This window comes from Quercus suber, unplaced genomic scaffold, assembly GCF_002906115.3.
Source record: "Quercus suber isolate HL8 unplaced genomic scaffold, Cork oak 2.0 scaffold_30, whole genome shotgun sequence".
Taxonomy (NCBI): Eukaryota; Viridiplantae; Streptophyta; class Magnoliopsida; order Fagales; family Fagaceae; genus Quercus; species Quercus suber.
In genome coordinates this window covers 835,823-858,357 of record NW_027069495.1, presented here as the reverse complement: position 1 = coordinate 858,357, position 22,535 = coordinate 835,823, and the positions used below count along the sequence as shown (strand labels likewise).

Here is a 22,535-nt window from a genome sequence, read left to right as displayed (position 1 = left end):
ACAATGTGTACATCCCACAACTATAGAACCCTCGCTGCAAGAGAGATGATTCATGATACATTAGATAACTACTGCGAATTGCAGAGGCTTAGGCCTAAGTACCATTGTCAATCCCCTTCCTAAAAGGCCTAAGAATGTTGACTTGAGACTGGAGCACAATAGTGAGGAAATATTTCACTGGCTTATTTTGGTAATATTTCCAACATGTATCCAGCAAAGCCCTCTATTTCCTTGTTTTTTAGTTTTTGGCACATTTGTCTTAAACTTAAGTAAATTTCTGGCATTAAATCTTTAAGAGGCATTTATGCAATCAAAATATGTGATGCCGAGCTACATGCGAAGCATCATTTTAGGAAGACTGGCTTGAAATAGCTCTGGTGGGTTGCACCAGGAAAATAAATAAATAAAGAGCTGGTCCTAACATAATGCTCATCTTTCAGTTCTTTCGATCCTCATCATAATAACAAATAAATTTCGTATTCTATTGATATATTTAATTTTGTAAATTACATACGGAAAATCAGGGTAATGGCCATATCCTTATCAGCTAATCCATATACATGTATATACAATCTAGAGACACTGAACTAAATTAACCTATGAAAATTTTGGACCTATATACATAGTCCAAAAGTTGAAATGGAACAACATCAAGGTTAAGTTGTAAATGAACCATGCACAAAAACAGGCAGTAACAAAAGCAGTTACTGTCTTGACAGGCAGTAACAACAGCGGTTACTGTCTTGAGTATCGATCTACAAGTGCCTTAGCTTTCTCTGGTGCAAAGAACCGTGCCTGCACATAAGCCATAGATACTAGCTTACATCCCTGATGTGTGCATATGTGTGTACATACTATATAGACAATATATAAGTGCCAAGGTTCTCCACAAGCATGATAATCATTGCAATTACATAAAAAGATACAGAACGAGGTGACCCCTTCCCCAAGAGATCCATGGTTTTAAACTTCAAATTGTACCCAATCAACCTCGCTAATACAAAGAGGAGTCAAAAGTCGTGAGGCCTTCCATTTGAGATACAATTATTCTATCAAAGTCCCTTAAAAATATTTTAGTTGCGAATTAGGAAAATCCAACACTTCAAGATTTGCTCTAAACTCCAAGCCCTCCCAGGTTAGTTCAAAAGAAAAGAGAGTTAAAAAAAAAAAAAAAAAAAAAAAAAAAATTTCGACTGGAATAGAAAATATATATGCATAGGCATGAAAAAAAAAAAAAAAAAAAAAAAAAAAAAATTTCGACTGGAATAGAAAATATATATGCATAGGCATGCTCATTACCTGTCAACATAAGCCATAATCACCTCAACTCTTTTACCATTACTCCATTAGATACTTGGAAAATAGTGAGCATGGATCCACAATTACATAAGAAAAACAACCCTAACAATAATAAAGAAAGAAAAGAAAAGAATATATTGCTGGTCTAGTGTTTTAATTGCATAATTGCAGAGTTCCTCAGTTTGCAAAGATACTGGCATATTTATATTTCTTCTTGTTATAAGAAGATGCCTTTGAGAAAAACAAACTAGGCAGGGCAAGGTGTACATTGGAAAAAGCTCATGCATCTGATGCATGCATACTTCCTCTTACTATGTGTGGGTACTACGGAGGATACGTATTATTAGATATTGCCACTTGTTGGGCATTAGGCCTAAGCATACCATGGTCAGCCAAGGCACAAAAATGTGGGGCTTGGAGCACAGCGAGTCGAAATATTTTTTTGGCTTACTTGGGCAATGTTTCCAACATATATCCAAAAAGAAAAATACCCTTTGTTTCCTTTTCTTTTCTTTTTTATTTTCTTTTTTTAGCAAGACGGTAATATGTGTAATCCTTACATTTAGAAAGTGGCAATGTTTGACATGACCAGCAAATACAAAAATGAACATGGCATGATTTTTGTTTTGGGTTAGCATTCAATGTAAATGGATTCATGTCAAAGCAAATCGACATGCTTTAAGCTTTCAACATGATTAATAAATGTGTCAAATTTGTGTTACACTTTACATTGTAAATGACGAAACATAGAGGAAACTCAGGAAAGTAAAACAGGAAAAGAAAGAAAAAGAAGGAGGCAGAGTTGAGCTGTTGAGAGAATGAAAGCTGAGGCGCCATGCCAGAGATAGAAGCAGTCAGGCGAGAGAGAGAGAGAGAGAGAGAAGGCAAATCACTTACAGACCTCAGAGTCGTTGAGGGAGCGGCCATTCGGCTGAGTCACAAACTAGAGCATTTTCCCTTCTTTTAAATTTTTTTTTTTTTTTTATTGAAAGTAGAAAACACTAATTTTTTAAAATAGTGCCTTTTGCACTGACTTGCATAATAACATTAATAATGGTATATACCATATGGTAAAGGGCATTGCAATTATACAACAATACAACCTTAGAATAGTATTTGTCAATGACGTGTTTGGATATCCCAAGAAGACAAAATCCTTTCATTTTTTTTTTCTTCGGATCATCTTCAAGGCAATAATTTAATTCCCTACAAGACAAGTCTAGAATAATGCTATTTCAAGCAACTATGAGGATAGAACCTACACATGCAGCCATATCGTCTCAAAGTTCCAAGTGGTGTGAAAAGGAGAGAGAGTTACTTGTGTAGAAAAATGTCTGCAACTGTGTGGTGATGCAGTGCCTCCAGCCTTCAATCTTACTACTGCTATGGGGCAAATAAGCCTTAGAAGTGTTAAAATAGCTGTGCATCTCAAAATTCTGAATGTCTGATTATTTATTTATCATTAATTAGATTAGAAAGCCAAAGGTTTGAAGTTTTGAAACTGTCTCTGGAAGAAAGCCAAAGGTCTGGAGTTTTAATTGGCGTTAGCAAGTTGAAGGGCTAAAGTTTTGAAATCATGAAACACAGGGAGAGGAAAAGGACGGGAGACAGAAAGGATTGCCGTTAAAGAGTAAAGACTATTTGGATTGGGTATGGGCTTATGGATTGGTGGACGTATAGCATTAACGTGAGGAATTTCTTTTTACCAATATTTTAAAATTTAGGAAAAGTATTTTAAAATTATAGGAAAAATAATGGTAATGACATGACTGCTGATGTGGCTCAATGTTAGTGTAGCAACATTAAATGCTACGCTTTAGCTTTTAGTAATATATAGATATAGATTTATTCTATCAAACTCCTTTAAAAAAATTTAGTTGCAAGTTAGGACAATCTAACAGTACTTTAACAATTGCTTTAAACTCGAAGCCCTCCCATGCAAAAGTTAGTTCAAAAGAAGAGAAGATTAAAAACACAATCAATTTTGACTGGAATAGGAAATATTTGCGGAGTCATGCTCCTTTTATCATTAGATATTTGGAAAATAGTGAGCATATGCATCCAACAACAATTATAAGGAAAAGAAAAGAATGTATCCACAAAACTTGGGAAGCTAGTTGTACTGTAGTGGCCCATTGAGGCTTGCTGGTATTACTCGAACAATTGAGGTAGAAGAACATATGAACATATACACATAATTTCATACATAATGACATGTATATAAGTATATTGATGATACATAAGTATGGGGATATTAATACAAACACATATTTATAAAGACACTATTATACATACATATACATGTGCTCTGTGTAAGTCCTTGTTTGTGCATGTTTTTAATTAGTATACATTCATGCATTTCCATATGCATACATATGCCAATAAATATTCGTATACTATCACCTGTATAAGTATAAATATCCTCTCTGCATCTCCAACTTTACCATATTCTTTCGAAACGATTCCCTACAGAAGCAAAATAGTGATAAAACATATACAATTATTCCAGTAGTACTTCATTTCAAAATATCTAAAGACTAATTAAGCATATCCACCAATCAGCAGGAATGAGAGGGAATCATAACCAATAAAGAATTAATAATATGGCATGCATGGTGAAGAACAATGTAATATCCTTTCTGTGGACAGTGGATCCTACTTGATGAACTGCATAACCAATCTTGATAGATTACTTTTTTGCTTTTCTAATGATGAGAAACCTCTTCCAAGGAGGGCCACTCTACCACTATTGTTGAGTAAACCCCAGATGAGATACACGACTCCGCTCTCAAGAATTATGTATCAAATAATCTTGAGACTTGAACTAGCTAGACACCTCAGGACGAGTTCCCATGAATAGCTTACTTTTAATACAATTGCATACAATAATAAGACTATATATATTAATAATGATCTAAATAATATCTAAATGCTGAAACATAATATTTATTGTTACCATATTCATGTTGAGCCACATCTGTGTATCATTTTAGTACACTTCAGTCTATTTCAATTGTAAAATCTTTTAGTAAATAACTAATTAAATGAATTAATTTAATTATTTTATCCAAATCTATTAGTACATGAAGTCATTTAAGCCTTTTTTTTTTAAATTAATATTAATTCAACAATATGATCTTATAAATAATGTATACTATGATTGTTGTCATTTAAATTTTTAATAGTGATTTTGTTTACTAACTAAAAAATTTACAAAGTCTTATAAAAAAAAAAAGAATTTACAAAGTGACATGATTAGTTAGTTTCACATCAACAACATAATAAATAAATTCCTAATTATTTTTTAGTAATACTATACTTAGTATAAATTTTACTATATATAATTCCTACAAATCTATATAACCTATATCTATATTGTAGGGTTAGGATTTGTAGCCCAAGCCCAAAACAATGAATTTGTAGAGAGTTGGTGAAAGAGCTAGATTGATTGTGAACTTAGCAACGGTTAACTATAATATCCATGTATGAACTAGCATGAAAATACACGTAAAAACGAAATGAATTGACGTCCGAAGAGATACATTATTGATTGAATTGTGATTAGAGTTCTTAGAGCTACAGTAAATTCTTTCTCCCCTTCTTATTCTCTTTTTTCCGATCCCTTTTTTTAGAGACCTTTCTCATTTATATAGCTTCCATCTGAACCATCTTCATCGTACACTTATTCTTTTAAGCAATCACTTGAGTATATGTCACATCAGATATCTACTTTAGTTCTTCAGGAGTGTTGGTAGTTGAAGTTGCACTGTTCAGGGATCCTCTCCACATAAATGTGGCCAGAAAAGTTGCTGCAGTGCATTAAACACAATAGTAGCAGCTTTTTCCTTTAGATATTTCTTCATTCTTATCATCTCCAGACATGCCCAGAGTTTATCCTCGTCATTGGAACTGTTAGGAAGATCACTTGGACCTCTCTGGTACTTGTTTGATTGAGACTCTCTATATCCCAGGAGAATATGCTCTTCGGTCAGCTGATGATCTCTTCGGACTATACTCCACAGTCACTTCCAGGTATATCTCCCATGTGAAATCCTTCACAATTATTTTCTTCTCTTCGGACATAACTTAACCCAAAAATAAGGCCCCAGGCCCAATACACAAGGTTGGGCTTTTACCCCTACAATAGCTCCTTAAAATTTTAATTTTTCCCTCGCATCTGAGGAGAAAAAATAAGATTTTGATTTGTTTACGAAATGACAGCTTAGAGCACAAAAATATCTAAGCTAACACGTGTACGTGCATAGATTTAGGCGCTTCATCATTGCCGCTGTCATTTCAGTATTCCCAAAGCACTATTAATTACTCCAGGCGGCGTTTTGTCTCTTATATCCAGCGGTGGACTATTGATCCAACGGCTAATGTTCTTCCTTAGAATTTGGGCGGGATGACTACTACCTTTTCATCTGTCCCCATATATATAGCCTCAGAGGAGGTCGTTTCTTCTTTACTTTGCAAATTCTCAGATTACCCTGCGAACTCAAATACTCGAATCCACCAAGTTCTTTCAATCATCACTCCTAGTTCTTCCCAAAGTTTGTAAGAATCTTTCTGCGAGTTCGAAGATCATTCTTCGATTCAGTTTGTGTAAGTTTCGACATCCCTAAACCTTTCATCCTTTTCTCGGCCAGTGTTCTCGGCCTTCAAACTCTTATATCCCAGTTACTGCTTTGTGCCTTTCTCTAGTTAACCAAAAATGGGTAGATTTCAGTATCTTGTCAATCGTCCTGCCTTAATAGAGGAATTTAAAGAGACCTACGGCATACCACAGGAGGTAAATCTGAGGTATTGTCCTCCGGAACGGATATTAACCGACCGAGGAGAGGGGGAAGTCATAATCCCCATGATAGCATTCATAGAAGGAGGAATGACTCTTCCTATGGGTTTTATCACCAAAAACTATCTTCGCAACCATAGGCTTTCCCCTGAGCAGTGCGCACCCAATGTCTTTAGGATCCTAGGAGCAATTGATGCCCTGAACCTTTATCTAGGATTAGGACTTACTTGGCTTGACATGGTACATATGTACGAGTGTCATAGCCAGAAGGGAGCGAGATACTATCTTAAATCCTGGTCTGACGTCGTTAGGCTCGTCACTTGCCTTCCCAAGTCTAATAAAGGGATGAAAGACGACTATCTGATCGTCTCGGGCGTGTGGCATAACGGTCTTCATTGCTCGACCAAACTAGGAGAGCCAGGTGGGACCTCCTAGACTTAGGTTTCCTAACAATAGATTTAGGATCTTTATTTTTTTTAACAATCTGTCTTCTCTTTTGTATCATTATTTCCAAGTTTCTGACCAAGTTTCTTTTTCTTGCGGTGTTAACAGATAAAGATCATGTTTCTCCTCGGCTCAGCCTCACAAACGTTGCCGTGCTTAATTACTTATTACGATCAGAAATTTTTGTGAGTGAAGACGGGCAGCTCCGATCCGTTCCTCTCATTCTTGGTTTCACGCCAAAATCAACTGATTTTCAGCCGGTCGGCAACGCTATCATTCAAGGGGACTATCGGCTCAAACGAATAGACGTCGCTTGGCGTAATTTTTTAGCATCGTACAATCTTGTCCCTGTACCACATCCAAATCCACAGGGTGTGCCATTGCTCGTCCAGCCGATTCAACAGGTTCCCCCTAAACCAGTAGTAGCAAGTGAAAGAGTCGCTTCTTCAACCTCTTCACTTGAGGAGTAAATAGACAAGTTTAAATTTGAAGGAGAGGCTTCGGGAGAGGTTCAAATGAAACCAGTCTCAGATGCTGAGGAGGAAATTGACAGGCAGTCTAGTATCCACCCTCCTGTTTTGATAATTGCTCTTCCAGAAGACTCTTCGGAGGAAGAAGAAGACATGGCAAGCTTGAGAGACTTGATGAAGAATAGAGGTAAAAAAGCTGAGCCTAAAGGGATCGGTACGTCCCAACTAGCTGTGAGTCTTCCTCTACCACCTACTTAGGCTCCTGATCTCGGCTTAAAACCGTTGCCGAATCTGAAAAAGAAAGGGCCCCTCACTGATAATGAAGAAAGGGAGGTGGTGCCTCCGAAAGGGACCAAGCAACAAAAGGTGGTTAAAGATCACCGAAGTAAGAGGGCTCAATCTACAGAGAGCCGAGACGAGGGCGTCTTGGTTGATGTGCGCTGAGGACCTCGCACCTGGTCCCCAAGACTGGAATTGGATGGTGCTCCAATCCCCTGGGAGACTTCCATCAGAAATTACAATGGGGGAAGGGCAGGTCTCGTTGCTAAGGCCTTAGAGCAGCCCCTTCTCCTTCCAAAGGACATGGAGTTCTATAGGCGCTTCAACCAATACAAGCTCTTCCTATCCCTTAAGAGAGATTTAGCCATGGTAAGTGAACTAATCCATTTAATTAAGGTGCTAATCTTTTTTATTTAACCCTTTTCCTTGCTCTATATTGAAAGTTTTTTGTTATGTAGATTACTCAGCAAGTCTACGTGGCGGAGGAGTGGAACAAGAAGTCCTATGTTGAAACCCAAGCGAAGGCCCACTCTCGTGTTGAGGCAGAAAGATCATTACGCAATCTGAAGGAGGACTACTCTCTGCTGTCCGAGCAGTTGAAGGAAATGACTAGGCAGAAGGATAGTCTGGATGTCGGCCTGAAAAACACTGAGAAGTAGGCCGAAGAACAACGAAAAGAACAGCGAATGACCAAAATCAATCTGGCAATAGAAAGAGAGATGGTCAATAATCTTTGTGTTGAGCTTCAAAAAGCTAGGGAGACTGCCCAATTGGCCGAGAAGAATGCTCAGTTGGCCAAGGAGGCAGTTGAGGCTGAAAGGCAAACAGCGTATCAGCTGGGGGTGGAGACCCAAGTTAACCTTACTGAGCAATTTGCCTCGATCAGCCGAGAGTATTGTGATGTAACTTGGGGAAAAGCATTGGATGCTGCTGGGGTCCCTGCAGAATCCGACTTGAGACTACTTGGGAGCATATACTACGATCCTGATATTCGTGAACTCTCGGAAGCTCTGGAGCAGCCCCCAGTCGGCCAGACCCCTCCTCCTCCTGCTGAAGCAACCAGAAAGTCTGATCTGGCTGGCAGTATGAGTAAGCGATCTGAGGGTGCTCAAGAAAAGGATAAAGAACAAGTCCCAGACGTTGCTGCTGCCCAGCCCAGTCAGACAGTTGATCCCTCGGCCACTCAGACAAAGACTTAAATATCTAGGAGTTTTTATTTCGTACTTGTATTGTTATATAGGTTTTTTTTTTATTTTTTTTTTTTATGTAAGGTTTTGCAAACCATTTTATTTTGATCAATAAAATCATTTCTCTTTTACTTTTAATGTCCTTGTTGCTTATATTATAAGACTCACTATTATTGCGAACAACTATAACTTGTGATTATGGTAGTGTAGGCAAACTTAACCGTGATATCAGGCTGATGAGGCAAATAACTTAAATTAATACCGAAAAGAGTGGTTTATACAAGAATTATTAATAAGCAATGAAAGCAATAAGTGATATGAAAGTCTCACAGGCCTTCTTGAATGTGTGCAAAGCATATTTTTAACTGAGGAATCCTATTGTAAGTTAGAGTTAAATACATCCAAGAATTTCAGGCATGATTCATTATAAATCCAAACATTAATAATAACTGTATGGAGATGTTAATTAGCCCAAATCATTTGGTCCGAGGACTTCAGGTATGATTGGATATATGTTTAAACAATTAAGAGAGTTGTAAATGAGTGTTAACTAACCCAAATCATCTGGTCCGAAGACTTCAGGCATGATTGGATTTAAGTTTAAACACTTAGGAAAGTTTCAACGGAGTGTTAACTGACTCAAATCATCTGGTCCGAGAACTTCAAGCATGACTGGATTTAAGTTTAAACACTTAAAGGAACTGTAAGCGAGTGCTAACTAACCCAAATCATCTGGTTCGAGAACTTTAGGCATGATTGGATTTAAATTTAAACACTTAAAGGAACTGTAAACGAGTGCTAACTAACCCAAATCATCTAGTCCGAGGACTTCAGGCATGATTGAATTTAAGTTTAAACACTTAAAGGAAGCCTAAAAACTTTACATAATAAACTGGCACATTGATTGAAGTAAAGATTTGATTAATAATAGTACCTTTTAACGTTGTTTACATTCCAGGGGCGTGGTATTACATGACTATCCAAATCTTCCAAGAAATACGCCCCAATGCCAGCCCTAAGGTAATATGATATGGCCCTTCTCAATTGGGTCCTAATTTTCCCCAAGCTGGGTTCTTTGCAGTGCCCATAACTTTCCTGAGTACCAAATCCCCAGGTTTTAAAAGCCTTAACTTTACGTTGGCATCATAACCCTGCTTGAGTTTTTGTTGGTAATGTGCTAATCGAACCATTGCATTTTCTCTCCTTTCCTCAATCAAATCCAAACTCTTTTCTAGCAGCTCATTCTTGCCGGTCGGACTGAACAAATTAGTTCTCATAGTTAGGAACCCAGTCTCTAGAGGTATGACAGCTTCAGCTCCATAGGTCATTGAAAAAGGGGTTTCTCTAGTAGATCTACGAGGTGTAGTTCTATATGCCTAAAGTACATGTGTCAATTTTTCCACCCATTTGTCCTTTGCATCGTCTAGCCTCTTTTTTAATCCATTAACTATGACCTTGTTAACCGCTTCTGCTTGCCTACTCCCCTAGGGATAGGTAGGGGTGAGTATCTATTTGTAATTCCCAGTTTGCTACAATAATTCCTGAATACTTTGCTATCAAACTGTAGGCCATTGTCCGAGATGAGAGTATGAGGAACCCCAAATCGAGTGACAATATTCTTCCACACAAATATCTGCACATCTACGTCTCTGATGTTGGCTAGAGCTTCAGTTTCGACCCATTTGGTGAAATAGTCTGTGCCGACCAGAAGGTACTTCTTGTTTCCTACGGCTTTAGGGAATGGGTCCACGACATCCAAGCCCCATTGAGTAAATGGCCATGGGCTAAATAGTGGGTTGAGGACTCCACCTGGTTGATGTATGTTTGACGCAAATCGTTGACATTGATCGCACTTCTTAACATACTCATGAACTTCTTTTTGCATATTCGGCCACCAATAATCTTGAGTAATGGCTCGGTAAGCCAAAGATCCACCTTCAATATGGCTCCCACAGATTCCTTCATGTAATTCTTCTAATAGTAGCTCAGCCGCTTCGGGATGCATGCATAATAAGTACGGTCCAGAATAGGAGTGTTTATAAAGTTTCTGGTCTTCGGATAGCCAGAACCTGGTTGCCTTCCTTTGGACTTTGTTAGCTTCCCCCCTTTTTTTGGGCAAAATATCCTCCTTCAAGAATTTAATTATAGGATCCATCCAGCTGAGTTCAGCCCTGATTTGGTGAACTTGGACTACCTCTCTTCTTACCTCTATAGGCCCATGCAAGTCCTCGACAAGGATAACTCTCAGCAAATCTTGCGTCGAAGAGGTAGCGAGCGTGGCCAAAGAATCAGCATGTGCATTACCACTTCTGGGGATGTGCAGCAGATTAAAAGAGTCGAACTCCAACTACAGATGCTTAACTCGGCTTAGGTATCCCAGCATTCTTTCATCCTTCACTTCAAACTCGCCTTGTACTTGACCAACGACTAATCTCGAGTTTGAGAATACCTCCACTGACTTTCCCCCTATTCTTCGAATCATAGCCATTCCCATCAGTAAAGTTTTGTACTTGGCCTCATTATTTATGGCCGTGAAGTTTAGTCTTATTGACTTTTCGATAACGATCTTCTCTAGAGATATTAACACCAGTCCTACACCAGAACCCTTCTGATTTGCTGCACTGTCAACATATACTTCCCAGGGTGATAGACATCGTTGAGAAATCATGCCAACCGATTTTTCATCCATGTCCTTCTCTACTATTACCTCTTCTAAACTAGGCTCTATGAACTCGGCCACTAGATCTGTAAGGATCTGGCCTTTGACTGAAGTGCGAGGCATGTATTTGATGTCAAAAGCCCTTAGGATAGTGCCCCATTTAGCTATTCTTTCCGTATAGTCAGCACTTCTAAGTACGATTTTTAGTGAAAGTTGTGTGAGCACAACGACCGTATGTGCTTGGAAATAATGAGGCAACTTCCACGTACCAAGTACTACTGCGAAGATGGCTTTCTCCAGCAGCAGGTACCGAATCTCGACTTCATGTAATGACTTACTCACATAATAAGCTCGCCTTTGCACGCCTTGGTCTACTCGTATCAGTACCAAACTTACAGCAGAAGGAGCCACCGCAATGTAGGCAAACAAGACCTCATCTGGTTCAAGACTGGACATAATTGGTGGCTGAGCCAAATAGTCTTTAAGTTGTTAGAAGGTCGAAGAACATTCTTCAGTCCACTCAAACCCTTTCCATTTGTTGATCAACGAGAAGAAAGGTTTACACCTATCTACTGATTGAGAGGTGAATCAATTCAAGGCAGCTGTCATTCCTGTCAATTTATAAACTTCTTTCGGATTTTGAAGAGCCTGTAGATTGTGGATGGCCTTTATTTGATCGGGGTTAACTTCAATTCCCCTGTGCGTCACCATGTGCCCCAAGACCTTGCCTTACCCCACACCAAATGAGCATTTGGAAGCGTTTAGACACAGCTTATGCTTTCTCAGAACTTCAAAGACGTTTCCAAGGTCCTTTACATGCTCAGAAACGACTTTGCTTTTCACCACCATGTCATCTATATAAACTTCGATACTTTTACCCAGCTGTGACTCAAACATCCTCGTCATCATTCTTTGGTAGGTAGATCCCGCGTCTTTCAAACCAAATGGCATCACTTTATAATGGTAGTTCCCGATAGGGGTGACAAAAGTAGTCTTCTCCTGGTCATTTGGGGCTAATGGTATTTGGTGGTAGCCTTGGAAAGTATCTAAGAAACTCATTCGAGGATGGCCGATAGTGGCATCTACTAGCTGATCAATTTTTGGCATGAGGAATGGATCCTTAGGACAAGCCTTATTTAAGTCAGTGAAGTCTACACAGACTTGCCATTTCCCGTTCTTCTTCTTCACCACCACAGTATTTGCTAACCACTCCAGATAAAAAACTTCTTTAATAGCTCCAGCTTGTTTAAGCTTTGTTACTTTTTCTCTCATTGCATCTACATGTTCCTTAGATGGGCGCCGAGGAGGCTGCTTCTTGGGGATAATCAATGGGTTGACTTTCAGATGGTGGTAGATGAATTTGGGATTCACCCCTGGGGCTTTGTAAGCATTCCAGGAAAATACATCAAGATTTCTTTTAAGGAACTCTATTAGCTATTCTTTATCTTGAAGAGGCAACTGAGATCCGACCTGAAAGAACTAAATCTTTTCATCTAGCGCCCTTGTCTAGATCTTCGGCGAGCGATACTCGATGTTTTAACTGCTATAAACCCCTTTCGGCCTTGGTCGAGGACTCAGTTTCGGGCTTATACTGAATGGCGGCCACTAAGCATTGTCTGGCCACAGATTGATCTCCTTGGATTTCACAAACCTGTCCTTTGGATGGATATTTAACTTTCTGATGCAAAGTAGAGGAAACAGCCCCTGGCGTATGAAGCCAAGGTCTGGCTACAATTGCCATATAGGGGGAATACACGTCTACAACAATGAAATCCACCTCCACTACCTCTGAGCCAGTCTGTACGGGTAATCGTATCTGGCCCTTCGGGGTGACGACTCTTCCTTCAAAACTAACTAGAGGAGAATTGTATGGTGTTAAGTCACTAGGTTTTAGGTTCAGCCCCTTGTAGAGATCAGGGTACATTATCTCTACAGCACTACCCTGGTCCACCATTACCCTCCTCACGTCATACCTTCCAATTCTAAGGGTGATTACTAAAGCATCATCATAGGGTTAGATGGTTCCAATCTTATCTTCGTCTGAGAACCCTAAAACCGGTTGAGTATCCGGTTTAGCTCTCTTTGGACCTTGGCCAAAGTTCCCTGTAGGTAACCGGGCTACTGACATAACTTTGGATGGTTAGGATCTTGTTCTCCCCGGTGCTGCGAAGATGACATTGATAGTTCCCAATGGAGGCTTTGAAGGGTCATCTCTTCGGGGCTCTGAGCTCATCTGACCTCCTCGACCATTAGAGTGGTGCAGGAGGTGCCTCAATTTACCTTTGCGGACTAGTTGGTCCAAATGATCCCACAAGCTCCTGCAATCCTCAGTGGTATGCCCATGGTTTTGATGGTACTGGCAATAGAGATTATGATTACGCCTCTTAGGGTTTCCCACCATCTTATTCGGCCACTTAAATAATGGTTCATTCTTAATTTTTTTCAAAACTTGGTGTACTGGCTCTTTGAATACAGTGTTGACTGCTTGAGGATTTGTTGATCCTGACTGCCCAGCAAAATCTCTCCGCAGTTTACTGTTATTGTAACGATCCGACTTGAAATCCTTCCTCTCTTAGGGGATAACCTTATCCTTTTCCTTCCCTTGTTGTTGATCTTCTTCGACTATTTAATACTTTTTAATACGATCCATGAGCTGACGCATGTTAGTAACTGGCTTACCAATTAAGGATTTCCTTAAACCATGGTCAGTGGGGAGGCCGAGCTTAAACGTGCTAAGGGCCATTCCATCGAAATTGCCCTCCATATCATTAAACATCTCCCAGTACCTATCTGAATAAGTTTTCAAGGTCTCACCCTCTTGCATGCTTAAGGATAACAGTGAAGATAAGGGCCTGGCTACTCTTCGGCATGTGACAAAACTGGAACCAAATGCTTGAGTGAGCTCCTTAAAGGAACTGATGGAGTTTGCTTCCAAGTTGTCAAACCATCTCATTGCAACTGGTCCAAGACTGGATGAGAAAACCTTGCACATTAAAGCTTTATCCCTGGAGTAGATAGTCATCCTTTGATTAAAGTGGCTCACATACTCCACAGGGTCTGTTTTACCATTATAGATAGTGAACGTCGGCTGATGAAAGCGACGAGGGAGCTTTGCTTCTTCAATCCTGCATGTGAAAGGTGACCTAGAGATTTGATTCAAAGCCTTACTCATAGCATCGTTCCCTACACCTCCACGTGATGGGCTTCAAGGTTGCCTCTTGCGATGATGCTCTTCTTCATAGGAAAAGGGTTCACTGACTGGTGTTCGAGATCTCTGCTTGTAAGTGACGTCCTGCTCGTCATCAGAACTTTCATCAGAATATGAAGAAATCCGTTTCCTCTTTACATGGTGTAACTCTCTCTTTAGCCTTTCGATTTCTAGTTGCATGTTTTGGTTCTTCTCTGCATAAGATACGTGACTTCCGCCATGTGACTGGCTTCGATCAGTATACGTAATATGCACACTACCTTCACGATCTTGTCTCTGCTCCAAATTGAGAAAAGGGTCTACGTGTTAGGATGCCCTAGATTCTGTTGGTTGTTGCCCTGGTTTAGCCATTATCAACTGTTGCTTCCACTTTCGCTCAAGCTTTCCCCACAGACGGCGCCGATTGTAGGGTTAGGATTTGTAGCCAAAACCCAAAACAATGAATTTGTAGAGAGTGGGTGAAAGAGCTAGATTGATTGTGAATTTAGCAACGGTTAACTATAATATCCATGTATGAACTAGCATGAAAATACACGTAAAAAAGAAATGAATTGACGCCCGAAGAAATACATTATTGATTGAATAGTGGTTACAGTTCTTAGAGCTATAATAAATTCTTTCTCCCCTTCTTATTCTCTTTTTTCCAATCCCTTTCTTTAGAGATCTTTCTCGTTTATATAGCTTCCTTCTGAACTATCTTCATCGTACACTTGTTCTTCATCCAAGCAATACCTTGAGTATATGTCACATCAGATATCTTCTTTAGTTCTTCAGGAGTGTTAGTAGTTGAAGTTGCACTGTTCAGGAGTCCTCTCCACATAAATGCGGTCAAAAAAGTTGTTGCAGTGCATTAAACACGATGGTAGCAGCTTTTTCCTTTAGATATTTCTTCGCTCTTATCATCTTCAGACATGCCCAGAGTTTATCCTCGTCATTGGAACTGTTAGGCAGATCACTTGGACCTCTTCGGTACTTGTTTGATTGAGACTCTCTATATCTGAGGAGAATATGCTCTTCGGCCAGCTGATGATCTCTTCGGACTATACTCCACAGTCACTTCCAGATATATCTCCCATGTGGAATCCTTTCCAATCATTTTCTTCTCTTTGGACATAACTTAACCCAAAAATGAGGCCCCAGGCCCAATACACAAGGTTGGGCTTTTACCCCCCCCTGTAACAAACAACACTCATCTAATTAAGAGAGAAAATAAGTTTGTAGGATGGTGCTGTACATGTACGTGCCCAATAGTGGGGAGATAGTGGAGCATCTTTTGTTACACTATAGTGTTGTGTTTGAGTTGAGGAACTTTGTTTTTCATCCATTCAATGGGTGTTACCAACAAAGGTCACCAACCTTTTATTTGGCTAGCAGAATTAGATAGACAAGTATTCTTCGAATATTTGAAATTTAGTTCTGTTATGTGTGATGTAGACATTAAAGTAAGCATGTAATATGTGTCGTACTTATAAAGAAATGGAAATTTTAGGAACGTAGTTAACTTGATAATATTGTTTGCTCCTGGATTGTTATTTAATTGGTTTTTAGAATAACTGTCCTTCTTTACATATCCTTTTGTAACTCTTTAGATTCATTTATGTTTAGTCTTATTTAATAAAATACTTATTTACTTAAAAAAAAATGATTTTAAGACTTTTTGAATCATAGATTAGGTTTTCGTATGATCAGTCAAGGTGGACTAGAGGGATTTAGATTTAAGATTTGTTGATTGCATATTGCATACGGAAAAAATGGGGTACTGGACCTTCTGGTAGTACTAGCTAGTAATGCATGATACGAGAGAATATAACCTTTACGGAGGAACTTGCTTGCCGGTGGAGGTAAAGGCCGAAGAATGTATGCAAGTTAGTTAACTTTTATTATTACTAGTCACAAACTCACATTATGCGTGAAAAAAAAAATATAATATAATTATTTTATAATAAAATAATTTAAAATTTGTAAGTTAAATAAATAGTGCACGTGCAATTTAAAAATATTTTGTATTTTTATAAGTTCTATATATATATATATGTGTGTGTGTATGAAAAGCATAATTCAATATTAAGGTTTAAATTATATAATTATAATTTTTTTTATATGGATAGAGAAGAAAGTAAATGTACACCCCCATCTCATAGAACACATATAACATGTTACATTAAGTTTAAATTATTACATAAGTTTAGAATTGTAGCATTTTTTTTTTCCAAAATATAAATATAATGCTATATTATTGAAACTAGAATTTTAATGTAACATTTTTGAATATTTATCATTTTTATTACTTTTTAGGGTGCATGTCTATAATTTCTAATACCTATTTTTTGTTTACATTTTTAACTAAAAACTAAAGAGTCTCGCCCAAATAGATTTCATACTTTCCAACCAAAAAATTTAGAAAACAAAATTTGAGCCTAAAACTAGAAAAGGCAACATACAAAAGGAATCAATTTATAGTCCAATTAGTCCAAAATGGACTGAAATGGACCAAAGCAAACCAAAATGAACTGATGATGACCGAACTAAATTGAAGTGGACTGAAGTACACTAAATGGATCGACGTGGACTGAATAGGACCAAAGTGGAGTGAATGGACTGAATAAGACAAACTAGAGTAGAATTGTGGGGTGTAGAGAGTAAAAGCTAAGGTTCAAGTCTCCAAGAGAGAACTTTACACACATATACACTTAGGGTCTGTTTGGGATCTGCTTATTTTGTTGAAAATAATTTTTTTTTGCTGAAAGTACTGTAAATAAAGATAAAAGTTAGCTAAAATAGTACAGTGGGACCCATGAATAGTACTAAAAAGTGCAGTGAGGTCATGAATAGTAGCAAAAATAGACTGAATAGTAAAATAAGCCGGCTTTTTAATATGGCGCCAAACACACACTTCTGTTTGAGATCCACTTATTTTGCTGAAACTAAAATTTTTTTGCAGCAAGTACTATAGATAAAGGTAAAAGTTAGCTGAAATAGTACAGTGAGACCCATGAATAGTACCAAAAAGTGCAGTAGGGCTCATGAATAATAGCAAAAATAAGTTGTATAGTAAAATAAGCTGACTTTTTAATTTGAAGTCAAACGCACATTTAGATTAAACTAGAGTAGAATTTCTATCATGTATCAAACAAACAAAAAAGCGTAGCAATAATAAGTGCTTCTGCTTCTAAATATTATATATATATATATATATATGTGTGTGTGTGTGTGTATGGGGGGGGGGGGGGGTAAAAGCCCAACCTTGTGTANGACAACAGAGAAATATCAAAGGAGGCATGACTCACCACTCGTTTAATGCACTGCACCTACCTTTGAGCCGCATTTATGTGGAAGGACCCCTGAACAGTGCTTCTCACTACCACTCCTGAAGGCTAAAGAAGATTGATGGGACATTACTCAAGTGGTGCCTGGATGAGAACAAATGTGACGGAGAGATAGTAGAAGGAAGCTATATAAACGAGAAAGGTACTCTGAAAGGGGATGAAAAAAAGAGAGAAAGAAGTATTATTTAGCTCCAGAATGTAACCACTATTCAATCAATAAAATTTCTTCGGCAGAGTTCATTGTCCGGCATTAATTCAACTTTCTCATTGGTTCTGTTTAATACTTGCTAATTCACAATTCATTATCCTAGCCCTTTCCCCACTCTCTACAAATTCATTGTTTTGGGTTTTGGCTTCAAAAACTACCCTACAATTGGCGCCGTCTGTGGGGAAAGCTTGGCGAAAGTGAAGAACAACAGTTGATATGGCACAAGGGCAACACAACAGAATCCAGGGCATCCCAACACAGGACCTTTCCCAATGGAGGGAAGCAAAATCGTGAAGGTAGGTCACAATCGTATAGCCAGGGCCAATCCATGGCGGAAGTCACATGTCATGCAAAGGAGAACCCACTGCAACTGAAATGAAAAACTAAAGAGAGAGTCCCATGAAAGAGGAAACGGGTTCTCTCTATTCTGAGGATGATCTTGATGAGAGCGAGAGTCCTTACAGCAGCAAGATCTCAACACCAGCAGGACCTCCTTTGAGGAGCGAATCATCGAAGAGACCAACGTGAAGCCCACACGGGAGGAGAACGATGCCATGAGTAAGGCTTTGAACACAATATCTGAGTCCCTTTCACCGCAGGATAGAGGCAGACTCCCTCGGCGTTTACAGACCACGTTCACCATCTATAATGGTAAACGACCCCGTGGAGATGTGAGCATTTAACACAAAGGATGGCTTCTACCCAGAGAGAAGCCTATGTGCAAGGTTTTCCCTTCCAGTCTGGACCTGTGCAATGAGGTGGTTTGACTTGGAAGCACTCCATCAATCCTTAAGAGACTCACTCAGCATTGGTTCCCGTTTTGTTACATGCCGAAGAGCGGTCAGCCGTTATCTTCACTGTATCCTTACATGCGGAAGGTGAGACCTTGAACATACTCAGATAGGTACTGGGAAATGTTAATGATGGAGAGGACAATTTCGATGAATGGCCCTAGCACTTAAGCTCGGCCTCCCACTGACACGGTTTAGGGCGTTATTGGAAGCCAGTTCAAACTGCGTCAGCTTATGGACGATTAAAAGTATTAAAGTTCGAAGAAGATCACACAAGGGAAGGGAAAGGAAAGGTTATCCTACAGAGAGAGAGGATTTCAAGTCGGACGTACAATACAGATAAACCGCGAAGGATTTTGCCGGGCAAGGGATCAAATCCTCAAGCCGTCAACCGTGTTCAAAGAGCCAGTACACCAAGTTGAAGAAAAATAAGAATGAATCTTTTAGTGTGGCCGAATAAGATGTGAAACCCCGAGACGCACTATAATCTCTATGTCAGTACCATCAAACCATGGGCATACCACTGAGGATTGCAGGAGCTTGTGGGATCATTTGGACCAACTGGTCGTTATCTCTATGTGTGTCCGAGGTCCTTCTCCCCCTTGACACTTGTCAAATAGATCACTTGAACCTCCCATACTCGTGTTTGATCAAACCTCTTCGGATCCGAGGACGCATGACTACTCGGACATATGAGTATCTCCTCGGATGGTATACGTGCTCATCCCCAGGCGTCCCCCATTGGCGTGGGCTTCCGACTGAAGGCCTTATCTCCTCGGATGAAGAGTGTTCCTCATTCAGGGCCTCGGGCCCAATAAGTTGGGCTGGGTTTTTCTCCCCCCACAATATATATATATTAACATTTAAAACAAATAAATTTAGTAGCCTTTTAATAATTTTACTAGTATTTTTTTTTGTAATTAATTATATACTAATTAAGCTTCGAAGTTATAAGTAGTAAGGGTCTGTTTGAGATTTGCTTATTTTGTTGAAACTAAAAACTTTTTGCTGAAAGTACTGTAAATAAATGCAAAAATTAGCTAAAATAGTATAATGGGACCCATGAATAGTACTAAAAAGTATAGTGGGGTTCATGAATAGTAGCAAAAATAAGCTAAATAGTAAAATAGCTAGCTTTTTAGGCGGAGCCAAACGCACACTAAATAATAATAATAAAAAAGTACAAAATGACGATAGGGTAATGTGCTGGGGGTAGGGATGTTGTTAATGCTCCCTCCGTCCCACTTTGTTTGTTATGTTTGAAAAGTTAAACTTTTTAAGGGAACATCATTTATTGTCTTGTCTACCTTTAAAAAATATATAAGTTTCCAAAACTACCCTTAAATAAATTTATCAAAAAATTGAATTATTAAATCTGAAATTACACCCACAAAAATCTGCTCCTTACCTATGTTAGCATTTTTGAAATTACACGTACAAATTGTAATTTATCCTTTTAATCAAATTTGAAAAATCTAAAACTATCACAATACCAAAACTATTGGGTATTGGCACCAAGCATTTTGGATTACTTCAAATACAAATTCTAGTTTATCTTTCAATCAAATCTAAATTAGGAATCTTATTGGCACCAACTCTGATTTTTTTTTTTTTTAATAGTGGCGGCAAAAAAAGAATTAGTCTGGAGTATAAGTGATTTTACAATGGTGGCAAAAAAATTTTAATAGTGGCGGCAAAATTTTTTTAATATTGGGTATTGGCTCCCCATTATCCTTTTGCAAATTGGTTCCATGCCAAAATAAAAATCTATCTGTTGCCTTGCCTCATCTCCTTTATCATTATCCTCTCTTCAATTCTTATCTTTCCAAACAAATTAAGATGAGTGACTTGATAGAGACAAACCTTTTACAACTCAAATCAAAGAAAATTTTTACCAATGCAGAGCGCCAAGCAATATTTGAAACAATGCTTAAACAAAGCAACAAGGTCCTCTTCCTCTTCACCTTGAATGTGATCGTGATATCATTAAGAGAGCTTTTCTTTATCTACAGTAGATGGTGTTAATTCAAGTTGAAGAAAAGTTTTTTTTTTTTTTTTTTCTTTTTTCTTTCCCTTCTTTGGATATTTCTTGAATCCTTAAATTTTCAGTGAGGTGTTTTGTAGTTTTATCTTTGTTGGATTGTTCAGTTTGTTTGTTTGTTTTGTTTTTGTTTTTTTGTTTTTTTTTGTTTTTTTGTGGGTTTCATGAGAGAATGGCATTTAAGATTCCAAGTCAGTTGTTTTTTTTATTTAAACAGTTATTTTTAATGAGACAACTAAAAAGGTGTCTCAATTAGATTGATTTTTTTAAATATTTGTTGGTTTTCTTTTCAAATAGTTTTGAAAATAAAATAGGGGTATAATAGGAATATTAGTAAATTAATGATTTTTATTTTTAGAAACATGACAATATTTTGAGACATTCCAAAATAGAATAGAAGACAAATAAAGTGGGACGGAGAGAGTACTTAATAAGGAAATATTTTCTTTTTTGACAATAGTGAAAAAAAATTAAATAATAAAAAACACTAATGGATTCAAATGAAAGAATCAAGAAACAATAAATACATTACTTGGAGGTTTTTGATAACGTTGTTTGTAATTTTTAAAAATACATATAGATGAAAAAATATATAAAAATATGAATAATGTTGTTTAAATACTAAAAACTGCTGTTTTAGTTACACTACTGCCAAATAGCTCCTTCTTTACTCATCTTTTCACACGTGGGTATTGCTGCCTTTTTTAACTTTTTCCTTTCCACATTCACTGGTTTTCACATCTTTCAATAAAAAAGTTACTGATATACTCTCTCACACATTCTTCCCCTCTTTCAAATTTCAAATGATTTTAGCTCTCCTATTAGTTTTGTCTTTTAAGCTTTCTGTTCTGTATTGTCTCACTTAGTTTAACAGTTTTGGTTTTGAGTTCATTTCGCTGCTTGTGTCGCTATCTACCACCACTCAAAATCTAGTGAGAGGCAATTGGCTTCAGATAAAAAAGAGACAGTGAGTGCGTCAGGGATGAATCCATTTCTATTTTTTTTTTTTTTTTTTCTTTTTTCTTTCCCTTCTTTGGATATTTCTTGAATCCTTAAATTTTCAGTGAGGTGTTTTGTAGTTTTATCTTTGTTGGATTGTTCAGTTTGTTTGTTTGTTTTGTTTTTGTTTTTTTGTTTTTTTTTGTTTTTTTGTGGGTTTCATGAGAGAATGGCATTTAAGATTCCAAGTCAGTTGTTTTTTTTATTTAAACAGTTATTTTTAATGAGACAACTAAAAAGGTGTCTCAATTAGATTGATTTTTTTAAATATTTGTTGGTTTTCTTTTCAAATAGTTTTGAAAATAAAATAGGGGTATAATAGGAATATTAGTAAATTAATGATTTTTATTTTTAGAAACATGACAATATTTTGAGACATTCCAAAATAGAATAGAAGACAAATAAAGTGGGACGGAGAGAGTACTTAATAAGGAAATATTTTCTTTTTTGACAATAGTGAAAAAAAATTAAATAATAAAAAACACTAATGGATTCAAATGAAAGAATCAAGAAACAATAAATACATTACTTGGAGGTTTTTGATAACGTTGTTTGTAATTTTTAAAAATACATATAGATGAAAAAATATATAAAAATATGAATAATGTTGTTTAAATACTAAAAACTGCTGTTTTAGTTACACTACTGCCAAATAGCTCCTTCTTTACTCATCTTTTCACACGTGGGTATTGCTGCCTTTTTTAACTTTTTCCTTTCCACATTCACTGGTTTTCACATCTTTCAATAAAAAAGTTACTGATATACTCTCTCACACATTCTTCCCCTCTTTCAAATTTCAAATGATTTTAGCTCTCCTATTAGTTTTGTC

At 37.7% G+C, this 22,535-nt stretch overlaps 1 protein-coding gene across 1 annotated transcript; it reads right to left on the bottom strand.

Moving 5' to 3' along the window:
• Window positions 1–13,759: 13,759 nt before the first annotated feature.
• LOC136066300 (uncharacterized) lies at window positions 13,760–14,521 on the bottom strand. Its single transcript, XM_065770399.1, has 2 exons — window positions 14,349–14,521; window positions 13,760–14,258 (listed from the first exon to the last, which is right to left on the bottom strand). The coding sequence occupies exons 1-2, from the start codon at window positions 14,519–14,521 to the stop codon at window positions 13,760–13,762; spliced, it is 672 nt and encodes a 223-aa protein (XP_065626471.1).
• Window positions 14,522–22,535: the final 8,014 nt, after the last annotated feature.